This window comes from Amblyomma mixtum, chromosome 3, assembly GCF_055824585.1.
Source record: "Amblyomma mixtum isolate Tamu chromosome 3, ASM5582458v1, whole genome shotgun sequence".
NCBI classification, from domain to species: domain Eukaryota; kingdom Metazoa; phylum Arthropoda; class Arachnida; order Ixodida; family Ixodidae; genus Amblyomma; species Amblyomma mixtum.
In genome coordinates, this window is record NC_143014.1 from 256,053,421 (window position 1) to 256,075,810 (window position 22,390).

A 22,390-nucleotide genomic window follows, 5' to 3' on the forward strand; every position below is an offset into this window, starting at 1 on the left:
CAATGCACTATCATTTGCATATATAACAAAGTATTAAACACAATGTATTAAACACGAGGGTACCTAATACGCCACCGTGAAGTACTCTGCATTTTATTGAAGTTAAATTTGATGTTTGCATATGTTCACACACACACTGTTGTCTACTAGCAAGGCACGATTTCAGCAGTGCCAGTGGTACTCTACGAATACTGTAGGATTGCAGCTTACTTATGAGGATTATGATCAAGACAATAAAATGCTTTGCTAAAGTCTAGGAAAATTCCCACAGTGTACAGGTTGTTTTACAAGCTTTGTAAGATTTTTTCTTCAAGTTCTAACCGAGCACTTTCAGTCAACCTATTTTTTCGGAAACAAAATTGGCGATCTGTTATAACATTCGACTTATCAAAGAAGTTCGGTATGAAACATACAATAACTTTCTCAAGTGCTTCAGAAAACACCAGAAGTACCGATATAGGCCTGTAGTTTATGTAGTTTAGGCAGGATTTTTTCACCGCTTTTATTGCTTACAAAAATTCTTGTATATTTAATCTGGTTGGAGAAAAACTCCTGTTCGCAAACACAGGTTAAAAATGGGCTAGTATTGATGAGGTGACAGGTAAGATATATTTAACTGCTTTATTTCCAGATTACCAATGTCTACCAATTTACAGTTTTTTAGGGACACAAATGTGTCTTAGACTTCTCTATCATCTGCTGGCTTAAAAAAAAACACTACGAAAAGTGTTTCATGGTTGAAAAACAGCGCACAAAAGACTAGACACAAGAGTAAAGGCGACGACAGGACAAGCGCTGAACTCACAACTAAGGCTTTATTTCGAAAACCTGGGAATATAAGGAAGGCATAATCATGAAAACAAAATTGAACAAACAAAACTATGACAGTGGACAGGGACCTTGACAGTGGACAGGGAACTATGTATGTGGACAGGGACCTTGAAAAGAACTTGACAGGACTGCATCACACCACCGTTAGGTATGTGGACGATTATCTGGTTTTCACTGAATGCGATCGCTTCAATGCGAGTGTGGTTGACATCGTCAAAGTGTTTAAAGAGTGCGGGTCTGGATTGCTGTTCACTTTCGAGTTGCCCGTAAGCGATGAACTACAGTATTTAGATTTGCAACTGCGGTTCGCCCGTGAGCATGTCTGCTGGAAATACAACCCAAGGTCTGTAAAGCCGTTGCTGAGTTCTCAATCGGGGCACTCAAAATTGGTGAAGAACTGCATTGTAAGTTCTTGCCTGAGGTATGCATTGATAAAATCCTGCCACCACGGTGTTGCTGACAGTTTCCGATCACAACTCATGAGGATAAGGAATGCCGGCTACCAAGATGCAATGGTGAACGAGGCTTGCTCAAGATTACTTAAGTGCTTCAAGCGACAGATGGCCCTGAATGCACCACTCAACAGTCCGGAAAAAGAAAAGAAAAGCACCTCAGTTGTGCCATATTTGCACCAGGTCTCCCACGGACTGAAAAATGTAGGAAGAAGGTTCAACGTTGATGTATTTTAAACAAGTGTGTGCTGCGATAGAAAGGAAGAAAGTGTCGAAAAAGAAAAAAGGTTGCGGTGTCGCGCACACGGATCCGTTTGTCAACTGCCGCACGTGTGTCGTCTACAGCTTTCCCCTTTCCTGCGGAGCCCGCTACATCGGACAGACCAGCCGTTGCTTGAACAAGCGTTTGCAAGAACACAGCAACAATTTAGATAAAGGCAATGACCAATCTTATCTTGTTACTCATTGTAAGGGGTGCGCAGTGATGAAAAACAAGAAGAAAAAGTGCACTGCTTTGTTAAGTCAAGCAAAGGTGTTGTATTCTCACAGAGATCAAACCACACGGGAAGTAGCAGAAGCATACTTCATCGCAACGGAGCAACGGGGCTGCGTTAGCAAACCTTCGGTTGCTTTAAGTGATAACGAGATCACGTTTCTTGGCAGATTTTGGGCTTCGGGCGCACGCTAATTTTATCATTGTCATAGTTTTGTTTGTTCAATTTTGTTTTCATGATTATGCCTTCCTTATATACCTAGGTTTCGCAATAAAGCCTTAGTTGTGAGTTCAGCGCTTGTCCTGTCGTCGCCTTTACTCTTGTGTCTAGTCTTTTGTGCGCTGTTTTTCAACCGTGAACCTATACCAACTCGCCCAACTTAACGTTCTACTAAGAAAAGTGTTTGCTTATGCGACTTTTGTCACTGTAGAACCATTATCAGCAGCAGCTACGGTAGCAAAGTGATTATTAAAGTGATCTGCCAGCTCTTTACCTGGGAGCTCATGGCCATTTACAGGGATCAGCAGAACCGGCCTAAAGCTACCTTGAACGAAAACGTTATTGAGAGCTTTCCAGGCTGTATCAGGTTGCTGTTTTTAACGCTGCCGAAAAGCTATTCATAGTAAGAAACCGTAGCTCTTCTTAGGTCCACATTCAAGCGATTTCTTGCATTTTTAAACTGCCGCAGGGATTCCTTGCAATATGTGGACAAGAAAGTGTGGGAAAGACTGTTTTCAGCATTTATCATATGATATGGTCATAGTTCACCCAAGGCTTTCTTTATTTTTTCTTACCTTAGTTGCTTTAAATGGAAAGTGCTCTAAGTAAATGGACACAAACTATATAATGAATGTATTGTATGCATCATTTGCAGTGTTCATTTCAAGGATTGGCTAGCAGTTTTGTGCCATTATTTTTTCTCTACATGCCCAAAAATATTGGATTCAATGCAAACATTTTACTTGCAAAATCAGCCGCTGATGGTGACATCTGTATGCCATTTTTACAGCAAAAGCTGCAATAGCTTTCCCTCAAAACCAACAAAGCCTAAACCCTCAGTTCGTTTTCAGAAAAGGAAAGGCACATAACTGCCTTAATTTGTAGGTGGAAAGCACTGCCACCTCACAGCGTGATTGAGGTACACCGACCCAGTGAGCCAGTTATGCGCCTTTATTTCCTTATGGAGGGTTTAGACAGTGAATAAGACAGCAGTGGGAACTAGACTATTCGCTTCATGCAAGCGGCCCCTGGAGTCCATGAGGTGTGCAAGCGTAAGAAGGCAGAGAACGCACGTAAGCGTACTGATGCCAAAACAGGCCTGTGAGAAGCCGACACGGGCAGTCACCTGTAAAACGTCAAAATGGGCCTGCACTATAATGCCAATCAGCTTTCGCTGATTAATGTGCTAAGCCAGCAAACTCAGATACAATAATTTTTCAGTCTTTTCCAGCTTATAAGACCTCCATTTTCTGTAACAGTTGTCACTTTGTATTGAGAATGAGGCACCCCATCAATAGAGGCCAACTTCTACTTGTCCTCAGTGTCCCTTTAACATCGAGAGCTTTCAAACAGGTAACATGTCACCAAACACCCACTGAGCAAAGCTGCTCTTCACTACTATAACAGTAGCAGCTTCTACAGCAATAGGCACGAGAAAAAAATTTACTTCACAAAAGTGGCTTTGGCAATACCACTGCATAGACTGTGTCTCCAACAGTTATGCGGCCGTGTGTGACATAATAGGTGCTGATGCCAAATAAGGGCTGTGATCTGTACTTTTTGAGCCCGTCCTCTGACTTGTCCACTCGGTACCTGCAAGGCACAAAGAAAGTGAAATGTAGTAGAACCACAAATAATGAATACTTTACTTCCTTAGAACATGTAAAGCATTAAGAAAAGCATTAACAATAAAAATAGTACTAAATAAAAATAATATTACATGGAGTTTCATGTACTGAAGCTGCATGCAAGCTACCAGGCACCCCGTATTAGAGAGTTCTCGATTAGTTTCAATCACGTAGGGTTAAATATGTACTGAAATTCAGTAAACAGCTGTTTCTGACTTCATAGAAACACCATTGCTGCAGCTGGGAATTTAATGTCCATAAAAATTAATAGTGAACATTTCAGCAAGTTAGTGTTTTTATTTCACTTATTTTATTGTTCTTATTTTTTTCTATAACCCCTACATGGGGTTGCAGTATGTTCAAATAAATAAATAAACAAGCACACTGAAGACAAGTACAGCAGAAGGGCGGAGAAGTGCCAGTGTGTGTTTCGTCCTTTCTGTTGTCCTGGTCATCTGCGCACTGACTTAAAAGTAAGAAATAAAAATGAACCTGTAAGCTCGTTCAAAGTGGAAAAATGCTACAGGCACTAAGCTACCAGGGTAGGTTAGCTTCGCAGGAATGGTAGGCTTACTTCCGCAAGGTGACCAAGGGTTCCTTGTCAGTCCTGATGCCTGCATCTTGGTCCACGGTTGTGACGAGGCACCTGTTACGCAGTCACCAGTTAGATATTGAAAGATCTCTTAAGCAAACAGTGTGCATGGCAAGAATGAGAATTTAACTGAACACAATGAGTTGGCGAGCTTACATGCTAATGTACAAGTTGTAAGCTCTTTTCCAGGCCGCGGTACAAAAGAAAGGGAGCTGCTGATAACAGAAGGGCAGATGGACACAGCTGTCTATACACAAGAATGGCAACTGTATTCCCATAAGTGAAACGTTGTGGTAACATGGAAAATAGTGTCCATACAAAGGATTTGTAAGGTTGTCATGTGTGGGTGCAGTCATCTGTTATGTGTCTTGCTCTTATTTTTTTTAAATGACATCTTAGCCACATTGCCGCGATGTCATGCACCTCCAGAGAGAACGTTTGTTCATCGTTTCGCTATAGGGCCCAGATGCTTTGGCGGACCAGCACCGACTGAATGTATACCTTAGAACTGTGAGAACATGCCCTTTGAGAGCCTGGCAGTGTTGCTCTAGGAATTGCTTCTTGGAGATACAGTGGGTGACGACGATGAACAACAGGCAGGTGGGCAACTGAGGCCGGAGCTCAGGAGCTAATGCATACTCTCCAGCACACTCACTTAGGATGACTGATGGACTATCTCAAATCTAATGTGCAGCCCAGTTCAAGTTTTCAATTCTTTATTGCCATAATCCTTCTCAACTGTACTGTACCTTTTTCAGTGAATTCTGTGAACAAGCGATTCATTAAAAGTGAGGAGATGGTTCCTACCAATTAAAAGAAAGAATAAACAACCATCACCCTTACCGCTTAAGAGAAGAAAAAATTTTTGCGCTCAAATCAACCCTATTTACTGCACGCCACAAAATGTGATGCACAGTTACACAGCATTTTTGCAACGAGAGAATTTTTCCAACTTTGATGACTCATTCAATGGGAACTAAAGCACTTCCAGGACAAGCTCTTATACATAATTTATGAAGAGAAAGAATACAGGTATAACGTTTAGTCCTCTTGAGAAGTTAACCTAATCATCAACTTACAATGTGGATTAAATTGTACACAATCTGTCTTCGATTAAAAAGATGTAAAATACAGATGACTTGCATTCATTTAATATCAGCTAGGTCATCTCTCTACTTAATGTGAGTGCATTTGGAACTACTGATTGGGGCCAATTTTTTTTTTCTGTGCAAGACTGCAAACTCAACTTCTTTTGTCAAAGTAGAGAGGCCTCTACAGGCAGACCGTACACTCTCAACTAACCACATCATCTGGTCTCCTTCAAAGACAACTAAGGAGACAAAGCAACAGAAGTCAGGTTGGGAAGACTCTGGAGGACTGAAGGAGAAATACCAAGGAGGGAAGGATGGCACATAATATATTTAGGGCCCTTCGTTTATGGGCTTTGTTTTTTCCAGAAATAGGGGGGTAGAAATCGGGCGACATTTTTCGAGCTCAACTTCGGATGAAAACTGAGTTATTGAGGAAAAATTTCAATAGTTTGGGTTTTTTACAGTCATTTTTTGCAGCACACGACAGTTCTACTATAATTGTTTTTCAGCTGGACATAAAATGCACCCTTTTTGTGTATTTCATAAACAACAGGAAAATCGCATGTTGTACCAAAGAACTGTTTATGAATTAAGATTATTTTTCCTGATGTCTACAAATACTTTGTCGCATACATTGCCAGTCTCCTACGAACCACTCCCACATCTGAGCAAGACCATGCCTGCCTTTATTTGTATAGTGAGAAAACCTAACATCTTAGCGACAATTTTAAATGTGCAAAGTCCTTGGATTAAGGTGTCGTTGACAGTGACTGCAATAAGGCATCTTGTCGCTAGCCATGCTTTTTGCTCGCCCTTTTCAATCGCCCTTTCAGAACTTATCCTCAAATTCATTAGCCTCATGAAACCAAACGTTTACAAAGGCTTAAGATGCCTAGTTGACCAAAGACATTTCTCTAAAATAAGCACTGGATATCCACAAATTTTTTTGCGGTGTAGTTAAGTTTTTCCCGTAACTGTCGGTCTCCGGGTCGTCGTCGGAATGGCCGGTTGGTCTGGTCGAATGCTGGGCAGCAGTACGAAGGGCCCTTCGTCTGCTTCGTCCACTCGTACAGCGACACGTTGCCGGTTAGGGCAGCGGTTCCAACTTCTTGACAAGCAAAACTAGTTTATTGAAGATGAGACCAAAATACAAGGAGTAGGAGAAAAGGCTGTTTAAAAGAAGGGCTGTATAAAAGCGGCCGAGATTGGGACTCGGTGCGCTCCACGTTTCCCGCGGCCTTGGACAGCGTCCGAAGTGCACGATGCGCTGTCATCATCCCTTAACCCCTCCAGACTTGCACCGGACATGGCAGTTACTGGTGCAAGGGGGGAAAGGAGCTACTGGCACCGTAGGCTTCTAGCTTAACAGGTGTCTTCAGTTTTGCGAACTACAAAAACCATCGTCATCTAGGAGGCTTATTTTATGGGAGGAATTTTTATGAACTACGTTTGGGGTGGAAGAATCGGGTAAAACCAGGTTTCACCTGTGAACAAAAAGCCCCAAGTATATCTTCCTCCTGCTAAAACCGTTCAGCCTCACAGGTGCTGCACCAGCTTACCAGCAGCTGGATTCGCAAAGCTATTTGCTCATGACAGTGGCGAGTCCAATAGCAGGTGCAAGCTCAATCTTGCACAATGCTGCACCATTTTTGTGTGAGAGCAGTGGTGATGAGAATAGCAGAGCCCAAGAACTGACACAGACCACTGCTGATGTGGAAGTGGTGCTTCAGCTGGAACAATGCTTCCTTACGTATGAAGGCAATGGTGGTCAAGCTTTGAAGAGGGCATTAGTGTTGCTAATCTATTTTTACAGTGCCAGGCTCCCTGTGTGGGTACAAGCTCTCATCACAAAAAATTGCAATAAATACATGTTTAATCCACTTCAAATTTTGAGCACCCACTGCAATTGAACGTTGGATATTCTAACAAATTTTGCCTGCTATATTTAGGCAGTAGCAATAGTTGCTGGTTGCAGAAGCCAAATTAGATTTAGCAACTTTTACCTTGCATTAAAAATTTGTTACTTTTTTTTTCAATTAAAGTGAATGAAAAATGTCAGCCATGCCTTGGCTGTTTTCTGTGGCGTAACCACTAACAATACTATTAATTATGACCCACATTTTGCACTTTAGGAGCACAAATCACACCGTGAATGCAGAGAGCACTTCAGATTCTCAGTAAAGCCAATTTATATCCTAAGACGTGTTAGATTGACTGAGGTACACTTCTTGCAGCATAGGTTCAGTACACACTGCTGAATTAATGGAAGTATTGCTCCTATGAAGTGGTGACCCAGCAATTCCCACACACACACACTAGCAGAAAAAGCAGTGAGAAGGGACACATTACCTTGTTGTGCGATGTGAAAAGGCCATCTCTGCATCAGCAATCCTCATGCGCTCCCAGTGGTCCTAAACATAGCAGAGCTGTTCAGTCTCCTCACAGTCATGTCAAGGATTCAGCAAGCCATGTGTACTCATTCACCTCTGCATAAGCTTCACACCCATCAATAAAGAGTGCTGGTCGAAAATTGCGCCGGCCGATGTTGCTGCCTGGAGGAAGCCTTGGCAGGAGCTCTTCAAGAGATGCCTTTGAGAGGACGTGGAATGCTGACTCGTCGTGGCAGGCAACCTGAAATACATTCCATAGAAACTACATGATGTGTGCACAAGGTTCTTCACATGAAAGAGTTCCATTTCTTTTTCAGCCTTACTATGACAGATATAGGAAGAGGGAAAGAACAGAGGAAATACATTAGAGATTCTAAACAACAGCTTGGCTTTTCTGCCCATTTTCTCACATGAAAGCAGTTCTTTTTAGATCATTACATTAAATTAGAAGAACGCATGGCAAAATGTTGCAAAGAGAAGTTAGTGGCTTCACCTTTGGCCAAGAACATGCTTGAAACTATTTCTGTAATGTGGGATGCCAATACGACAATGCATACAAAAAAAAAAAAACCTGGAGAAGTGTGAATACAATAGAAGGCCTACAAACGTATCTTGGTAAAAATTTTGCAGCAGTAGTATGGTTGTATCATCCAATAAATGCACTTGTGCAGAAATTTTTTTCTATTCAGTAATAGCACCGTTACAGGTCACAAAATCAAGCAATTTCTCCATGCTTTTTGCAGTCGCATTCTTTCCAAGACATTTCTCGCACATGCCAAGCAACTAGCCTATGCCAGATATTTTCACCTTCTCCTCCTCTTGACAAACAAAATGAAGCTGCCTCGAAGGCCTGTGTCATATGCCCATGTTGTGCCAGGGGCATGTTCCCACCAAGTGGGTCATGCTACATCAGTGGTTCTCAAAGAAGGTGCCGCCGAACCATAGGGTTCCTTGGAGTGCTTTTTAGGTTCCTCAAGCATCTAAATCCTTGCATGCTCAACCGCCGAATTTCTTTTGACCACTTTATTTCCGGGCTAATCAGACATAAATTATTTATTGCAGACTACTACACTTACACAGGCAGTCATCAAATTTGGGCATTTTTTTTTTAAGGGCCATGTGCGTGCATGCTCTCTTTTGCATGCATGTCGGGCAGGAAGACAGCGAAGCCAAGAAGACACTCATTGCTCTTCAGCACCTTTTGAATGCCACTGGGGTTCCACAAGGGACAAGAGGAGCCCTGTGCTATAGTAAAACAATTATTACAACAGCAGAGCTAAGCTGCATGGTAGAGTGTGAGCAGTGGAGCTGAAATGGCGCTGTACTAGCACCTACTGCAGCGACAGTGCACCAGCAAACATGCAATAAAGCCATATGGTACAGAAAGGAGCAAGCAAAGTGAAAGAATGATACAGCACATTGCTAAACACAGATGAAGACAGACTAGAGTGCAATGCTAAAAAGCCTGTTTCTTCACACTGGAAAACAAATGGCCCAGTAAAAAGCATACCAGATGCCAAAAAAAGCACATTGCCCATCAATCGGGATGATGGACCAGTAAAATGCTTGGGTATGTAGCAAATGAATCTGTAATGTCATCAGCAGAAGACATCGACAAAAATTACTGCCTTTTGTCTATGTCAAAAGGGTGCATGAGTGGGCTGTGAATTTTGAATTTTTTACCAAAAATTGCTGTACAAATGGCCCTAAAATTTTGCAACAATGCTAACCACCAGATCTGCACACTGAACTTAATAACTTGAAAGCCCCATCCTAGTGATGAATTCTTCAGCCAGCGTAACAGACCTCGCAGTCGTTAAAATTTGGCTGCTTAACAAGGGAGTTCACTGCTCGTGACACAGGGTGCCCAGAAGTGTTATACCATGCTTATAGAGTAATATCTTTTGGAGCCCACGTTTTTGCACTCTGAAACTTTGCAGAGCAACTGCTGTGAGGAACAACGTTTAAAATTTTCGAGTACTAGCTGTGAACTGGCTTGTTCAATTCAGTAGCCAAATTTTAATGTCTGCAAGGTCTGTTACACTGGCTACAGAACCCGTCGCTAGGATGGGGCATTTGAAGTGAGCAAGTTCAGTGTGTAGATAAGGTGGTTATCACTGCTTCAAAATATTAGGGCATTTGTACTGTGATTGATGGTAAAAAATCAAAATCACAGGACACTCACGCACCCTTTTGAGATAGACAAAGGGCAATTTTTTTTCATGTGTTCTGCCGGTGACATGCCAGATGCCCCTGCTACATCACAGATGCCCAAGCTTTTCACTCATCCCAACTGCTGGGTGACGTGCTAGTCCAATTAATACACCACGCACTATTATGCCAGTGGCTGCATCAACAGCAATGGTGTACAAATGCACCTTAGTGCATTTTGTTGAGATCAGGCAGACCGGAATCCTTTTTTCACTGCCACTTTATGAAAACAAAGGCATTCATATGGAAAAATGCATTATACCACAGCTGAACGGTTTATCGCTTGGTCAAGCGTTTCCTGGTCAAGAATGATCCGCACAAGCCGGATGTCCTCTTTCTGTAGGTACTCCCTTAGCCATTGTGATGCTTCCACAGACACCTCCACTGCTGTGTAGCTGTACGTCCGCATTCTGCATGCAAGATGTGAACAGTATTATGACAGAACAAACAACCAAAGAAAGTCTGCAACTCCAATCTCATGCAAACAGAAACGTCTAGCAGAATCGAAGACAATGCAGAGATGATGCCTCAATGCAAGACCTTCGACCACTTTTGTTGTATCAGAAAGCCAAAAGGATGCAACTGAATGCATACTATTTATGATGATCATTCAGTCTGCCTATTCATTTGGTCGAGATACAGCTAGGCCACATATTCAGTAATCCAAACACCAGAATGCATTTTTGGCTCCTCAAGGTTTGAATTAAAAAACTGCCTTAATGGTCCTCTTATTTGGATCAACAACAGCATAAGCAGCCCACATGAAAACATTAACTCTTTCGCTACCGCAGAAAAATGCACGATTTGGAGTGTACGGAAAGAAAAATTTTTTTCACAAGAACTAATACACCCAGCACATATTGCAATGCATGAAATTGTAGCTTATTAGTTACACTTCTGAATGAAACAAACAGAAGAGTTGTGTGTGCAAAAGTAAATGAACATTTATTTGTGAAATTTGCTAAAAACACAAAAAAGTATATAGCAAAAACAAAAATTACCGTCTGCACTAAGCCAGAACTTGATTAGAGGAAAACTGGAATATACAAACTGTTGCACATGTTTATGGCTGTCATTATTCACAGTTTCAGCTATGAGAAAAATTTACTGCACTTTCCATGGCCTGTCAAGTCAGGGGTCATGACTGTGGTGCCACTGTGAAGAGCAATCAGGGGTGAAGATGTGAAGCAGAGGTAGACTGACAGGTGCTTCACATAAGCTTTTATCTTTGTTCCTCCCTTGTTTTCTGGTAGCCGAGCTTGCAGTTTCTTCTTTTTTTAATTTTTTTCGGTTGGTGTTGAATGGATTCTATGGGAGGATTGGGGGCGTGGACTTCATTTCCCTCATCATACCCGAAGATTTCTTGAATGAACTGCTCCCTGAAAGCCAGCTGATAAAATTTGGCATTTTAGGCAAGCTCTAAAACATCAGAATCAATGAAATAAGTTTTAGCGATGTGGTTCGAAAGCCAGGACACTTTTCAAGTCTTGCCAATATATCCTGCCGCCACTGAATCATCCGGGTCCGTTACGTGCAAAAAACAAACAAAAAAAACGAAAAACCAATTTTGAGAAATGATTTTTGATGGCAGAGGGCCAGAATAGATTATTCTGGTATTTCAGTACAAATAAAGTCGCGGCAGGTCAACAATTCCAATGTATATGATGATTCCAATGAACATCAGCATCTCCAACAGATTCAAGTCTTCCCATGAGCTGCCGAACTTGCTGAAAATCTTCACCCATGCATACTTATTAGTGTTTCGGCACACGGTCTTCATCATTTCCGCCGTGAAGAGCATAAAAAAAAAGTCGAGAAGTCGAGCTAATCTCCGAGCGCCGCTCCGCAGCGATGTGCCGATATGGACACCTAGCTGTCGTCTTGGTTGAAAAACGCGACGCGACCTTGAGCATTTGGCTAACTGCCTTCTCCATACGTTGTCAAGACCCTGAAGCACAAAAATAAACCACTCTCATCAATTACAAACCGTATGAACCGCAGAAAACCCACAGCGAACGAAAACAGAACTCACATGCAAGTACGCGCTGACGTTCCAGGCTCCCGAGGCGAAGTCTCGCTGTCGAAACCGAAATCCAACGTTTGTACATTGTTGCCCGACTAATAGCCGCTGCTTTCATCGCAAAAAACGAAACCGAAACGGGCCGACGTACTCGTTGTCAGCTTTCGTTATCGAGGAGCGCGCGGCGACGCGGACGCCATTTTCTCCGGCTGACGCCGCTGCAGCCATTCAAAGTTTTTTCATGGCGCCCCCTCATGTCAAAACACTGAAACCAAGGCTGCAATCGAAAGAGCAGTTGTTGCGCTCACTAGCTAGATGGCGGAGCATGTACACGACTCTTCAAAATGAGCTTTTTTGCGCGGGCGATTTGAATCGATCATATGCGATCGATGGCCTATGGCGCGGTAGCGAAAGAGTTAAATGCTTCCTGAGTTTCACTTTTATATTCAGTGTGGCATGGGTCCGTATTAGCATGGAACAGATCATACCTATGTGCTCACATCTGCTACCAGCCATGTGGAGTCCTGAGTAGAAACCATTCCAAACAGCCCACCAGTGGCCATGCTTCTTGTCCTTTCATTCACCACTAAATGATGGCAACACGCAAGGAATACCTGAAATAACCTACCTCACAGTGAAAGAAGGCTTGCTCCTCTCATCAGGGTCAGAGGCATCAATAACAAGTGGTGGGTACCCTTTGGCCAAGAGTGTCAGCTTGCCGTCATCAAAGGTCGTTTGGATCAGACCAAGACGGGGCTCCTCACGCATGGAGACAAAGCAGTCACCTTTTACTATCAACAAAAACCTGGAAAATAAACCACGCACTATCAGTGAGGCACAAAATGGGGAAAAAAAACTGAGAAGTAGCGCAAACCAGTGGAACAAAGAAAGCAGCATCATAATGCAAACAAAAATCAAATGGAAAGCTTATTTTTACAGCATGCCATGAGTTCTACTACAAAAATATGAAAGAAGGTGGCACCAGGTAAAACTACGCCTTCTACAAAAGTTTGGTTTGTCAGCGTTAATGAATATTTCTCAAGTCGGAATGTTCCCATGAACATACACAAAAAGTTTTCCAGTGCAGGTCCAACAGTTTCTTCTCCATGCTCTGTGCCTCCGGAAGCATGAAACATCTTATGACATGTGTTATAATACGTTAGTGATGGAAAACATATTTCAATCTAAGAAGCCCAAGAAACTTGGAAGTCATCTGACCAATGGGAGCAGGAAGCAGGTTTAGAGCAACCAACTTGGAAGGCTGCTGAGTGCCCCTATTGCTATTCAATTCTTGAAAATATGCATGTGGGAGAAAAATTACTACTATCTGACTTCGCATGGAACTTGAGCTGCTGTATTTAAAAAAAAATAAAAGAGAAGTACTGGGCACATCAAAAGTTCCCATGCCACAGGGTCTCCTTTTCGGCCGTGTAATACAGGGCAATTACATTACCTCTGAAACTCTAAACCTCTGCAGGGGCTAGAAGAATTATCATTCTCACCTCTGAGAGCTTTGATAGCTCTATAGATGTCTTAAGTCTCAGATTATACTGCTGAAACAGACCCTGTGGCCTGGGTACTTTTGATCCACCCTGTACATTACAATGTACCTAAGGTCTCATGACTACTATATGAACAAAAAAATGTCATGATACAACAATGAAATTAATTATAACAAAGCACACATCACCTACTAACGTTTTCATGTAGGATTTGAATTAGCTAACTGCAATACTTACACTGAATAAAACAATTATCTGTAGTTAGTCGCCACCTCTAACAAGAAAGTTATAATTTCAAATGCCAGAGAGAGTGAAGTTATTAGTTTGGTTTTATGGGGTTTAACGTCCCAAAGCGACTAAGGCTATGAGAGACGCCGTAGTGGAGGGCTCCGGAAATTTCGACCACCTGGGGTTCTTTAACGTGCACTGACATCGCACAGTACACGGGCCTCAAGAATTTCTCCTCCAAAGAAATTCCAGCCGCCGCGGCCGGGATCGAACCCGCGTCTTTTGGGTCAGCAGCCGAGCACCATAGCCACTGAGCCACCGCGGCGGCGAGTGAAGTTATTAGATCGACAAAATAATTGAAGAAACGATACCTGGGTTGTACTAATTATGTGGAACCAACAGTAAGTAGGTTTCACTGAAATATCACTATTATTCAAGGAAGGTGGCAAGGTTATTCCCCTCAATTACTATTGCTATTACATCCTCATCGTTTAAGCCTACTTCTTTTAGAAAGTCCCAATCAGCCATGATAAAAAAAAGGGACACACACCACTCAGACAAGCTTGCATAAAGTAGGAGGCAGGACAAGCCTGTCTTTACAAGCACCCATAAACACATGTAAAGAAGGAAAGAGTTGGAAGGTAGGATTAGTTTTACTGCACGCCCAATAATGTGCAAGTGCAGGGCAGCTAACAGGCCATTTCTTCTGAAACGCAGCTTGAGCTCACAAGTAGTGTTTTTCTTTTGGTGGTTCAGGTACAGCAATAATAATTACAACTTTAGGTTATGTACGCAACTTTAATGCAAGCACAGGAAAAAAATGGGAGCTACAAATCCACATGGCTTCATAAAAATCTTCGATAAAGAGCAGCGTAAAAACTTGTATCAACTTCTCATTTTCATTCACATGGCTGAGGTGGCATACAGAGTTTCCAAGACAGTGATATGATAGCAGACAAGCAATAGTCTCTTGGCCTAGGGAACTGATTTACCAGCAGATGTGGACAACCACCACCTTCTGCAAAAGAGCTACAACTCTTTCTGTACCACCTTAACCTATCAAAAATAAAAGCATAGGTGCGGGCAAGGAAATTTTAAACAGTACAAAGAAATGATCAGAGGCAACTGACAGACTATGAGTGGTGATAAATCAGGAACAAAGCCAGATTTTGGATGAGCATAGATCCCTGAAGGCTATATAGCAAGAAAAAGGAGTGAGCCAGACGACTGAGAAAAGAAAACAAAAAAGGAAAAGTTACTAGTGGAAAAGGCCGTAAAGTTCAAACCATAATTGAAATCTCCAAAGGCTCTAAAAAATGGCAGCAAAATCACCTGAAGCAAAATATGCTGTGAGATTCAACTCTGGTACCAGTGCTGCTACTGAGCAAACAAAACAGAAGGAAATGTCTGTCGCTTCCATGAATTTCACAGCTTACTGTTTTAACAGAACTATGCTAAGGTGTTGATCACAGGGTGTATAAACAACAGAGACATTAAAACAAAGAATTCAAAGAAAGTGTCAACATCTATAACCTATGAACAACAACACGACCCCTTTAATGTGCACGTCTGTACAATGTAGTTTTGGAAAGGGAAGCAGCTTGAAATAAGTACCACCCAAGAGATGTGCCATCCCAGAGGGAGCCATGGTCGATTGAGATGGTAAACCTCCCAAGTGGTGAGAATGACAAGATGAAATCTACACAGTCAAAGCAGGAGCTTTATGATGCAGTGACAATGGGAGACTGCTATGCCTTGGGCTACAGATGACATGGACAAAAAGCCATATGGCAAAAAAGAAATGATGACCATAAAACAATGGAATGACAAGCACTTGACTATCGTCACTGTACATAGCAGATGCCCTGGTAATCACAGTTATCAGGCCTCAAATGCAGGGACACTAGCTTGTACATCTCAGCTGCATTTCCATGACCGAAAGCCAGAAGAAAACAATTCAGACAGAGAAAACTACAGAATCAAAGAAGAAAATACCGTAAGTGAAACTCCACTTCAGGTTCTCACAAATTGTAAGTGAGCAAATGGCAAGGGCACCAATGCTTTACTACTTTCATAGGCAACTTAAAGTGGGAGCATTTGAAAATGTGTGCCTCTATCATTCTTTTGCTTGCATGCATTGAAAAAAAAAACAACAACATTAATTTGGAATTCTTCTGCATTGCTCTGTACTGAAAGTTAATCATCCTAGCGAAACCACAGGGCCCAAAACTGAAGTATTGTTATGTATACTGCGCATGTGACAAAGTTACATTCCCTCCTCTCAGCTAAGCTGGGGCTTCGCTGAACGTTTTGCAATCTTCTATATCTTTTCTGGCTGCAAAAAAATATTTCGCTTCACACTGCACAAAATTGAGAAGTAATGTTGAAGTGACAGCTCTATTTTGGTGAAAACAAATGAAGCATAAGGAAAGGTCAGCAGAAAAATTGTCAAATGCTACTGCAAGTTACGAAAATCATTCGTTTAGATCAAAACGATTTTAATTTTTCTACAAAGCAGACTTCAGATCTGTGTAAGCAATTGATACTTATCAGTGCCCAATCAATAATAAATCACTCCTGCTTCAGTCTCAGCCACATATGCAACATGAGTTCAGCTACATCAGAACTGTACTTGGCGATACACAGTTTGCAAACGAAGGAATGACAGCCGATCTGGGTTGATGTGGAGCTATCAACATTACACTCAAAAGCTTAATTCCCAAAATCTGTCAATTACCTAATGGTCTAACCATGCTGTGTAAGGTATAGGAAGTGTACAGATGGAACAACCCATTGTTTGCATATCACTGAGACAACAGGGAAATGCTACCTACGAGGCATTCAAGCTCAGACAAGGATGTTTCAGGAATAGATTAGTCTTTGGGGGACATTCTCCTGAGAGATGAGAGCATGACTCACTAAGAAATTATTTTGCTGCTCTTCATGATATCCTCTTTTGAGGCTAGTCACCGCGTTTTAAATAACTACCAGACCCCTTGCCCTCTCTGGAACTACAGCAGTATCATGCCCCCAACTTCTCAGCCCACTTGAACACCTCCCTCATGTGGTAGCTGGTGAGCACAGGAGTCTTCATTTATAACGTTATAACACTGATGCTGCATAAGCTCTGCAAAATGCTCAGAATCCTTCCTATTATTCTTAACACGGCAAGCTGTATAATTTCTCCTCAATAACACACTTCACTGACTAGCTTTGTTAAGATACTTGTTAGTCTTATCATTAATTTAGTCTGCACGGCCAGTGCCACATATTCCACATACATAGAGTTGCTATTTCACCTCAATTTCAGTTTCTCTTGATTCATGTAAGCTTAAATGTAGCAATCCAGAAAACTTGCAGGGCCACTGCAGTAGCTCATATCCAAGTTTGCAATAGTTAATCTTAATAAACATCAGCAAACCAAATATTTATTAGATTTAAGCTTACTGGTTTAGCGCATTACTCGATGAAAGCTGATTGGCATTAGCAGCCGAGACGTCTGGAGCGGCAGGCCCACTTTGACGTCTCACAGGCCCGATTTGGCATCTATGTACTCATGTGTATACTTGGCCTTCTTTTGCTCGTAGTCTTCGGTTCAATTGCAACACCGGCACACTTCACAGATCCCAGGGTCCACTTACATGAAGCAAATAGTCTCGTTCCCAGTGCTGTCTTATCAGCAGTCTAAACACTCCATAGGTTTTGAGGTAAACAAAGGCACATAAGTGGCTCACTGGGATGTCTGGATGGCACTGAGAGTTGCCAGTGGCCTCCACCGAAGGATTGATACCGGTCTGGGCCTTTTCTTTTCTCAAAACCATTGAAGGATTTAGACTCCGTTAGCTCTGAGGAAAGAAAAGGCACACAACTGGCTCCGTGGGTCAGTGGACACCTACATCACACTATGAGGTACGTGGTGGTGGGTACACCTACACGTTATGCGTAACAAGCTTCACGGCTGCCGCTGCATACCTTAAATCGCTTCTATTAGATGTCTTGCACAAAGCTATTACAGCTTTTGCTGTAAAACTACAAAAAGATGACCCATTTCTTAGGCATGTAGATATACATCAGACAGCAGTACAACAACTGCGAGGACAGTCACCGCCATGCAGTATAAATTTGTTTTCAAAAGATTTTTTTTGTAATTTAAGCTATTTTCTTTATTTTGACTGCCTTTATGCAGCTTCAAGCCAGTGGTGCACTAATTACCGTTCATGAAGTGCCTACCAAGAAGTACCAAAATACCAGTCATGAAACACTGCCTTTTGAGCTTTCTCACACTCACAGCACCACAATAAAGAACTAAGATAAATAGTCATGAAAGCCACTCACAATATAATGGCAGCTGCCAAATGAGAAACTTTAACAAAACTCTGCTTTTTCATTAAAAGGCCATATAGCAACATGTGGTTGCAGATTCCAATAACAGAAATGGTTTGGCTTATAGTTTTTATGGGGGTTTAACGTCCCAAAGCGTCTCAGTCTATGTGGGACGCCGTAGTGAAGGGCTGCGGAAATTTCGACCACCTGGGGTTCTTTGATGTGTACTGACATCGCACAGTACACAGGCCTCTAGAATATCGCCTCCATTGAAATTTGACCGCCATCGCCAGAATCAAAGCCATGTCTTTCAGGTCAGCAGCTGAGCGCCATAACCATTGAGCCACAGTGGCGGCCTCCAATAACAGAAATAAATAAGAAACAATTTATTCTTAATTTATCATCTCAGCTACGTTTTGATGCATTTGAGTCCATGCAATTTTTGCAATGGTGGATAAACTTAATGAAATCATACTTCTCATAAATGAATCAAGTTTCAATCTATTTGGTCATGAGCTACAGTGAATTAAATAAATCTCCTCAAAGGAACTCCTCAGTATCCATAAAAAAAAACAAACGTCATGGACCACCTTGTCATAATTTAAACAAGTGTGCTTGGGAAGATGAAGCTTCAGTTTGAATGCCACCTGTTCCCTGTAAAGGGCAAAAGGAATAACAGGCTTCGCTCCTATGGCCTATTTTTAATCAACCACTTTCGAGTAACAGTCCTGGACCTTTTCTCTGATTTTTCAGTTTCATCTTGCTATTTAGGTGATGTGTGATGAGGTTAGGCATGTACCACACATTACCGTGCACCGCGCTTGTGATGCGTGCCACGCACAGGCATGCACGGCTGCTCATCCATCCATATGAGGCTGGAGTCCATCGTGACAAGGGCAGTCAGCGAGGGCGTGAGGGTGGGAATATGGCATTCACAGTGTTGGAATATCTGGGTGCAGTAAGCAATTGTAGGGTGTGGTGGTGTGCAGTAGGGGATTGGTGGTGGTGGGGTGTGGTGTGTATGGATGACAACGCCGATGAGAACACCATGATTCTGTCAAATGTTCCCAAATGTGAGGCACTGAAAAGCGTTAGAGTGGCAAACAAGCAAGCAAGAATTGCAGGTGATATTCGAACCTGTCCTTGAGTTCCTTGTACACTGGGCCTGCTGGAGTGCAGTCCGCATAGGGCACCTCGATTCCAGCGACTGACTTGATGGGGTAGATGAAAATGTTGGCCAAGCGTCCCACGGGCACAAAGCTATTCCTGCTGGCAGCCCTGTGCTGCAGCAAAAGGTAAGCTGTGGCTGCAGCAGCTCCACCCACTGCTGCAGCTGTCAGGGCAATGGCACCTATATGGGGGGATCTCAAGACCGAAGATGCCATTGCACGCTGTGAGGTCAGAATACACGGGACCCTCCTGAAAAAGAGAACAAAAACAGTCTTAAAAATTTTTACAACAGCACGCAGCCTCAGTTAAGAACTGAAATTTTACAATCAGATAAATTCTCATTATAGGGCATGAAAAACATCAGATACACATGCCTTATGGTGATGGCATGATGTCATAGCTGGTGTTGTATAACAAAGATGACTTGAAAAGACTGCCTCAATAAAGCTCCACACATACTTCGCCATGCTGAGAAATGCAGCCATTGTAGCGTGCAATGAATACTTGCACCGTGCACCTGCAGTGATTGGCAACCTCACTGAGTGCCTGAGAATGCCTTACAGCACATCCCTGTGCAACTAGAAGGTGTCTCATCACCCGTGTATGCGGTAAATATAAAAACACATCTTTTTAAGTAAGGAAAAAGCATTACAAAGTTGACAACAAAGCACCGCCAACAGTACCAGAAGTAGCAATGAATGCTAGTGTGGTTGTCTCGGGAACAGCAGTCCTATCACCCATTCCATTTAATTATAACAACAAAATAAAGCGAAAAGAGGCATGCAGCAGTGGAAAGCTGAATGTAGAGGCCGATTTACTCAAGACTGATCCCTCATTTTCTCAGGTCACTAAAGCTACAAACGCACAGAGTAGCGCTACTGAAAAATGTAAACTGGCACCCCCGAAACAGGAATGTCTCAATAAAGTTAGCACAAGCATGAGTGCTGTGTCGCAATCCAGTCATCAAGTAATGATACCAGCAGAGGCAGCACACACACCCCCTGATATTTGAAGCATTTCAGGTGATCACGACTGGTATGAATGATGGAGCCGAAATAAAATTTTTTCCTAACAACATGTGTGGCCTGGTCCAATGTGGCACATACACATTCCAATGATTTTATGGCTGATGTCTTTCAGTTGCCACCCACCTTATCAACCCATATCAGTAGAAATGATACAAAAGAATGCTGAAGGAAAAGTAACAGCTGCATGCAAAGTAACTGACATGCCTATTTGCTCATACTATTTCCATGCAAGACATGCATGTGTCAATCAATGTCCTGACAGACAGTGCGTGAATGCGGTATAGACCTCATGCTTTATCAGGACGATTTGTTCACCTTTGTGCCCAGAATTATTGGCCATGTGGTTTAAGTGCCTCACAATAACTTTTCATTATAAAGTATCACAAGTGAAACAACATCACAAAAACAAATACATAATTTTAAGCTGACAGCTGTCTTTTTCAAAAGAAAAATGCAACACTTCCAGCTTTCATTTCTCCAAAATATCTCTCAATAATCTACTTCAATAATCACCTTTCCCACTATGGCTATCAGTGCTTCATGTGAAAAGCTGAAAAGCTTTATCATCGCACATGTATGTATTAGGGAAGAAACAGCAAATATCTTTACAGGGCAGTAAACAGCTTTGCATAATAGTTTGCATACACTTTGTTTGGTGTACTAAACAGTGACAACATTGTTCATGTTTTTAGATACAATGAGTATTTTCTTATACTCATGAAGAAATGGAGTGATTTTTTTGTATGACGATGCCACTGCGGATATCTTAAATCTCATTAAGGCTAATACCTCAGGTTTAACCTTTACCCATGAGCTCCCAGTCGATAACATTCTCCAGTTCCTGGACCTTAAGCCCACCTTCTCTCTTGACCACGTGTGTTGGTGTTTCTGCTCCCGCAACCTAGCGATTCCGCACACTCTGAAACCATTAAAATTGCTAAACAGATTCCTGAGAAGCCTTTAAAAAAGTCCTGTACACATGCCATGCGAACCAGCTTCGACATGCAGATTTCAAGGTTGAAAAAGGCTGCTTTTCCTGAAGTGATTGTCCTGGCAGGAGTTCAAATGTTGGCAAAGAAGTTAAAATCCACTCAGAATGTAGACACTGGTGTAGCCACCAAAAACAGCAGGCCAGTCGTAATTCCCTATGTCCACAGGACTGCACACAATCTTAAGAAAATAGGAAACAAGCAAGGCGCCCCACTGGTTTTCTGGCCCCCTATCCGAGTCACCTTTACGCCATCATCAGAGGGCACATCACTGAAAAGAAGCAACGTGGCTGCGGTGTTAAGCACAATAACCCCTACATGGCCTGCCAAGTTGCCGTTGTTTATCTGATTGCCCTCACATGTGGCAAAGTCTACATAGGGCAGTCAGGCCGCTGTATCAGCATTCGCACTCGTGAACATGAGGGATCTTCTGGCACCGTTTTTCATCAAACAGAGAGGACAAGAAGTGATACATCAATCAGACTGTATAAGAGTGCACATTTCCTTGAAAGCATGATGACATAAAACATCTATTTTTTAACACTCTCTGCGATTGTGATACCCGTATGCGCCTGCGCCGACATATGCATATATATTTAAATGTCTGCTCTTTGAGTAAATCAGTTGCTAGTTTGCGCTTGCCCCGTCTTCTTTCAAGTGGTTGTCTCTTTTGCGCAACCCATCTTTACGCTACTATGAACCAACTTGAACAATAGCTTATCTTGCTGCTCAGATCGTTTGTCAGTCGACTTGCTGATGTCCTTGTAATGCTTCGCTGAAAAACAGCCACCCAAACGGATCCCGCACAGAGTAGCTCGCCAACATTTGCTGACAACGCCTCAAAATGCAACGCCAAGGTCACGTTCGTTATCGCCTGAGTGCCGCAGCCAAATTTTCTAACAATAAGATGGTCAGGAAAGGTTTCAAATAACCGCGTCAGCCAAATGCCGTCGAAGAGCCAGTAGGTCCCTGCACTCCCGTGCTAGCGCAGATGCCGCAGGCGGTGCGTGATGAATTCGTGGTCTGCAGACGTCCCCTCTTCGCTGCACGAGAGCAACCAACGATTACGTAAGCACACAGTCGTTGATCCGAAGGTGAAGGCAGTTACGCGCAGACGATGGAGGGACGAAGCGCGCAAACTGTGTTGACGCGCTACTAGCGCTGCTTCAAGTTCACACACAAACACACAGCGCGCGAACCATGAACCTTGCGCGCTCTCTGC

General features: G+C 42.6%; 1 protein-coding gene across 4 annotated transcripts; it reads right to left on the reverse strand.

Annotated features, from left to right (window-relative positions):
* Nucleotides 1-77: 77 nt before the first annotated feature.
* Nucleotides 78-22,390, reverse strand: LOC149354462 (mitochondrial amidoxime-reducing component 1-like). Of its 4 annotated transcripts, none has more exons than XM_089583330.1 (9): nt 22,101-22,359; nt 19,119-19,400; nt 12,557-12,733; nt 10,171-10,318; nt 7,792-7,938; nt 7,657-7,718; nt 4,199-4,270; nt 3,444-3,589; nt 78-3,122 (listed from the first exon to the last, which is right to left on the reverse strand). In XM_089583330.1, exons 2-8 carry the CDS (start codon nt 19,364-19,366, stop codon nt 3,445-3,447), a joined length of 999 nt encoding a protein of 332 aa, XP_089439456.1. In that variant the 5' UTR covers nt 19,367-19,400; nt 22,101-22,359; the 3' UTR covers nt 78-3,122; nt 3,444. The 4 variants fall into 4 exon arrangements, with proteins under 4 accessions (XP_089439456.1, XP_089439455.1, XP_089439453.1 ...); XM_089583329.1 differs by having other exon boundaries at nt 78-3,143; XM_089583327.1 differs by lacking the exon at nt 78-3,122 and having other exon boundaries at nt 3,422-3,589; nt 22,101-22,211; nt 22,277-22,390.

Excerpts from the sequence above, each read along its gene's own strand:
- LOC149354462 (XM_089583330.1), bottom strand. The coding sequence starts at position 19,366 with ATGGCATCTTCGGTCTTGAGATCCCCCCATATAGGTGCCATTGCCCTG. Across the intron at positions 10,319-12,556 it reads AAGCCTTCTTTCACTGTGAG|AATGCGGACGTACAGCTACA; the intron begins GTAGGTTATTTC and ends TCTTGCATGCAG. Across the intron at positions 7,939-10,170 it reads CGATAAACCGTTCAGCTGTG|GTTGCCTGCCACGACGAGTC; the intron begins GTATAATGCATT and ends AATGTATTTCAG.